The 5,403-nt window shown below is 53.2% G+C and overlaps 1 protein-coding gene across 2 annotated transcripts in view; it reads right to left on the reverse strand.

The window, feature by feature from the left end:
• MAOB (monoamine oxidase B) overlaps nt 1-4,453 on the reverse strand; it is a 116,657-nt gene extending 112,204 nt beyond the window's left edge. The window contains exon 1 of one of the 2 annotated variants that reach the window (XM_035003369.1): nt 4,352-4,453. In XM_035003369.1, coding sequence (XP_034859260.1) covers nt 4,352-4,397 — 46 coding nt within the window. In that variant the 5' untranslated portion in view covers nt 4,398-4,453. The remainder of the gene's footprint in view (nt 1-4,351) is intronic. The other variant, XM_035003379.1, reaches the window with a different exon arrangement.
• Between the last annotated feature and the right edge of the window lie 950 nt (nt 4,454-5,403).

A 5,403-nucleotide genomic window follows, 5' to 3' on the forward strand; every position in this document is an offset into this window, starting at 1 on the left:
GATGGAACTTTTATGGTGACACAGTAGGGAAGGGTAGGAAATGGGATCCCTCATGAGCCCGTGTGACACTAAAGTATCTATTGTTTTCACACTGCCATGCTGGCTCTCTCTGTAGCCTCTCTTTGACGGGGATCTACAGATTTCCAGGCACTTCTGTAACACCATTATTTTTCAGAACATTCAGGTGGGTTCTAGGACCCCAGTGATGTCCTCCGCCTTTCCTCATCAAAGGCGAAGATGAAGTTTTGCCATTAACACAACAGGCCACATCCGCCTACTGCATCCTTCAATTCATGATCCCTCATAGGCCATCTGCAACACTTCTTGCCCAGGCCGGGCCCACCAGCCCCTAGCAGGCTCCCTCCCCTGGCCCACACAGATCACCTGCCAGGCTGGTTTTGACTGTTGCAGGATCTCAGCCAAGTGCCAACCAACCTCAGATGGTTGAATCTCTTTTCTCAAGCCTGGCAAAAACGTCCTCCTTTCTGCTTCGAATTTCCCTTTTTTTTTTTTATTAGCTTTTATTTTGAGGATTGAGCAAGAGCCATTCCAGAATTGCAAAAGATAGTTTCCATGGTTTCACCAACCCAAACACAGGACAAGAAACAATATGCTGCCCTCCAGCTCTATGTGGGAAATGCTGTTACTCTGTCAAAACCCCAGAGATCACCTGCTCCTTGGGCAGAAGAAATTTCAGGAGGTATGCATTTATAGGCCGCGCACATTTCTCAAGAAGCTATTCCACAACTTCCCCAGAATTTTTCAAACATCAAAAAAAGAAAGTTGTACATTAACCAGCTGCACCTCCCTTAATTGCTCATCTAAAGAGAGCAATTAAAACTTGCTGACGGCTTGAAAAACTATCAGAGAGCTAGCAGAAGGTCCCAAGTTTAATAATTAACACATTTTAAAAACCAGAGCCAAATTCAGGCACTTCTAAACGTACATCACTGTGGCGGTCACCTACTAATCCTAAAATTCCAATTTGACCCCCTCTCCCGCCCTCCGTGTGATTTGGCGGGAAATGCAAAAGAGTTTGCAAGTCCGCGAATGTGAGTTTTGGATCCAATCAATTGCTACTTTGTCGGTGTGAAGTTAAAGGTCACCTCCCTGGGCTCCAAGGGCTCACAGCCCTAGTGGAGGGGAAAGTGAACCATTACAAACTCCTGGAGAAGAACCAGGGGGCAGGGGAAAGTAAAACAGAGGCGTCTAATCCAGGGGGGGTTCAGGAGGGCAGTCCTGGGAGACGATATCTCAGCCAGGGTGTGAGGTTAACTAAGTGTCTTTCAGCATGTTTTCTCCTCAAACTACAGAGAATGACTGAAACACCTTCCTCCCTTCCACCGCCCCCCCCCATACCCCCAGCCTGTCCTGGGCGTCCTCGCTTCTCTCTCTTGGTTTCCTTCATTTCATTTGCTTCAGTGGCTTCAGCTAAAACTTCGCCGCCGCCTGCATCCGTGAGCCCAACTTCCTCCCTGCATTTCCACCTGCTAGACACCTCTCCCTGGCGTCCTCCTGGCACCTCTGACTCTCTGTGCTTCATCCTTCTCCCAAACCTGCTCTTCCCCGTCCCGTCCCTCTTCTTGCTAATACCATCACCATATTCCAGTCACTTGACACCTGTCACTCTGTGAATGAAAAATCCTCAGTACTCATTCATTGACCACACAAAGAACTAAACCTGTTGGGGATGATGTACAAGCCTCCCTACAATTCATCCACCAGACCCCGCCCCCCCCTCAATTCTCCACACCGAAGTTCTCGAGGTTTCCTAAATGTGCTACTGTGTTCTTTCAAGTTTGTGATTTTATATCAGCTGTTCCTCAGCTCCAAAGGCTTTCTACATCTAGTCTCCTACTGAACTCCTATTCATCCTTTAAGACCTGCTTCAAATGTCACCTCCTCTGTGAAGTCTGCCCAGATTTTTCTCAGGCAGAGTTCGGCATTCTCTCCAATCACCTTCCCTGGGACTTTGTGCATGCACCACTAAAGCATCTTATCAGAGGTCATGAGTATTTATTGTTCAGGACTCTGTCTCCCATATTAGCTTGTGAATGCCCCCAGGGCAACATCCTTATAATTCATCTTCTATTCCCTTCGGGATAGGATGTGGAACAGGAAGTAAATGGTCATTGCATGAATGAATAATGAATTAATGAACAAATTCCTCTTGTGGCATGTACCACTTTCAACCCTGTATTGTCTTTGTTTGGGTATCTCATCTCCTTTCCTGGATGGACAAACCTTCCAGGGCAAAAGCAATATGATCCATTCTTGCGATGACCCGGTAATCTAGCTATAACTAAGTGGTGTTGCCCTCATGCAGCAGATAAAGCAACTGAGTTAAGGCCTTGGAACCCTGCTTTCTTGGTTTTGAGAACAATGCCTATCCCATGTACTGTTCTTGAGAAAAGGCAGATCTATCCACCTGTCCCCTCTTTTGAGAGTTTGAGGGTGAATGCAGAGGTTCACCACTGCTTGCAAAAATAGCCAAACCCTGGTCTACCCTTCCTGAATGAGCCCAACATGACTAATTTGAGTGATCTTGAAGGTCTAGAGTATGAATCAGAAAGGGCAAAATAAGGGGGGGGCGGAACAGAAAAACCTGAATCCATTAGACTTGGGGCAAACGCAGGACTTTGGGGGCCTGGCAAGAGAACCTTCAGTTTCTGTAAGATGGGATGTTATGCAAGGCGGCATCAAGAAGCACTGAGTAAGGGGCGCCTGGGTGGCTCAGTTGGTTAAGCGACTGCCTTCGGCTCAGGTCATGATCCTGGAGTCCCGGGATCGAGTCCCGCGTCGGGCTCCCTGCTCGGCAGGGAGTCTGCTTCTCCCTCTGACCCTCCTCCCTCTCATGCTCTCTGTCTCTCATTCTCTCTGTCTCAAATAAATAAATAAAATCTTTAAAAAAAAAAAAAAGAAGAAGAAGAAGCACTGAGTAATATTTTCTAAAGCACCTAGGTAGCTATGTTTTTAAGTCCAAGTTCCTAGAGGAGAAATATGCCAAAAATACTGACAGGAAAGAGAATCGATATAGCCTTGACCCACCTTAGCATGCCATTGTGCCTAAGAATCTATGTACCTGCAGCACTGGACACAGAGTCTGGCACGAGTGAGCTCAGGAGGGCCCCACAAACAGAAGCGGTAGCCTGAGATGTGACCCAGAGGTGAGAGGCCTAGAGCAGAGGGAGCAGCACAGAACCAGGATCAGCACCCAACATCCAAGGCCTTGGTTTACTCACCAGGTCCAGCAGAGTCAGGGCCCCTCTATCCTGCCCACTCCCGGGGAGCAAGGACTGACCTTGCTCCTGAGACCTGGCCAGGGCAAGTGTTGGCCAACACATCCATGGTTTGGGGAGGTGTCCTAATTACTCCGCAGGCACCAGGAGACCCTGGGATTTGGGCCTAAGCATCCCCACGGTTCTGTTAGGCTGTTCTGGGAGCATTGCTTAATCCCACTAACCTCACCCCACATGGTCCGCCCTCCTCAGAGGGTAAGTTTCCCCACTGACCTCCATCCCTCCCTCTGGCTTCTGTCTTTGTGCCCTGTGGTGTCTCTGTGTCTCAGAGGGTGGTCTCTGTCCCCAACCCTGCCCATATAGGCTAGGCCAGAGTCAAGTTTCTCCATTCCAGCCCTGTTGGACTTGTTCACCCAACTTGTTCATCCTGCTCTAAGGGAGGGGGGGGGGGGTGAGAGGAAAAGAGCTATTTGCCCCAAAGGACCGGCTGCCCCAGAGAGACCCATGACAATCACAGAAATACAAAGAGGCAGGCTCAGGACCGGTCTTTGACAATCCATCGCCCCGGGGGCCCAACCCCTGCTTTCGGACCCAGGAGCTGTTCCAGGTCGTTTGCCTGCTACCAGAATTACAACACGTTGTGGTGCACGCCGGCTTCCAACGAGGGCGCAGAGCGTCCAGGTCACGTTGGAGCAAAGGACTGATCTTTGCTTGGAAAAAGTGACGGACCTTGGCGTCACCCCCTAGTAGAAATCTCTCGCCTGCCAGCCCCCTTTCTCCTTGCCTCGAAAATTCCCCCAAGCGTAGGCCTGGCAGCCTTGGGAGGGAGAAGTGCAAAGCCGGGCCCCAAGCTTTCCAGACTTTCAGCCCCCCGCTTCTGTCCAGGACCGCACCAAATCCTGCCCGCGAGGGAGGCTCCGTGCTCGGCGCTCGGGACCCGCGAGATCCCCGCCAGGGCGCAGAGTCTCGGGGGTGAGGCGGGCGGGGCCAGCCCCCGCCCCCGCCCCAGGACCCTCGGCCCTCCGCCGCCCGCGCGCCTACCCCTCCCCCACCCCCGGGCGGCCACCTGTCCGGGCGCAGGAGGAGGAAGGAGGGCCGCCGCCGCGACTGACCTGAGATGCCGCCCCCCACCACGACCACGTCGCATTTGCGGCTCATGGCGCTCGCCCCGCTCCGGGCCTCCCCGGTGCCCGCTGCTCGGCAGTCTGGGTCTCGGCCCCCGCCCGCCGCGCTGCTGCCCCCGCGCACTAGCGCCGCCGCCCAGCCGCTATATCGCCCGCCCTGGGCCCCGCCCCCGCCCGCAGCTCCACCGCCCGGACCTGGGGAGGGCGGGCGCCGGGGGCGGAGAGATCACCTGGGGCCTGCAAGGTGGGGGGCGGAGGAGGGAGGGGGAAGGGGGCCTCCCGGGAGCCCTCAGCCCGCGGCCTCCTGCACAGTCTTTATTTCCCACGCGCCTCCCTCGTGCGCTGTCCAGCTGGTGGGCGGGGGGAGGGGGCTGGGAGGGTGGCGCGTGGGGATGGCTCCCTTCAACCCCCCACTTACTCCCCCAAATGGAGCAATACAAATAATAGCAAGCATTCACCGAGTGCTTTCCAGATCCCAGGCACCGCATTAAGCGCTTTGCATGCATGATTCCGGTTAAGGCTTCCAACAACCCATTTTACAGATGAGGAGAGCGAGATAAAAGTAGTGAGGGGCGAAGGCAAGATAAAAAAAGCCAGTAAGAGGGGCGCCTGGGTTGCTCAGTCGTTAAGCATCTGCCTTCGGCTCAGGTCATGATCCCAGGGTCCTGGGATGGAGCCCCACATCAGGCCCCCTGTTCGGGGGAAGCCTGCTTCTCCCTCTCCCACTCCCCCTGCTTGTGTTCCCTCTCTTGCTGTGTCTCTCTTTGTCAAATAAATAAAATCTTTAAAAAAAAAAAAAAAAGCCAGAAAGAGAAAAAGTAAAAAGCAAGGTGGTTCTGAGACCCACTTTGATCCACAGAGCAGTATTGTCACTACCTCGGGATATACTTGGGAGGGATTCCCAGCCCCTCTCATCATCCTTGCAGAAACCCACCTTTCCCCGACTCCGCACCCCTGCCCTCATGCCGCAATGAACTCAGGAAGAGTGAAGCAGAGAGCAGAATTATCTGTAGCCCTGGGGTATGGGTCTGGGAACCTTG

Source organism: Mirounga leonina, unplaced genomic scaffold (assembly GCF_011800145.1).
Source record: "Mirounga leonina isolate KUSES-001 unplaced genomic scaffold, KU_Mleo_1.0 Mir_101609, whole genome shotgun sequence".
In the NCBI taxonomy this organism is placed as follows: domain Eukaryota; kingdom Metazoa; phylum Chordata; class Mammalia; order Carnivora; family Phocidae; genus Mirounga; species Mirounga leonina.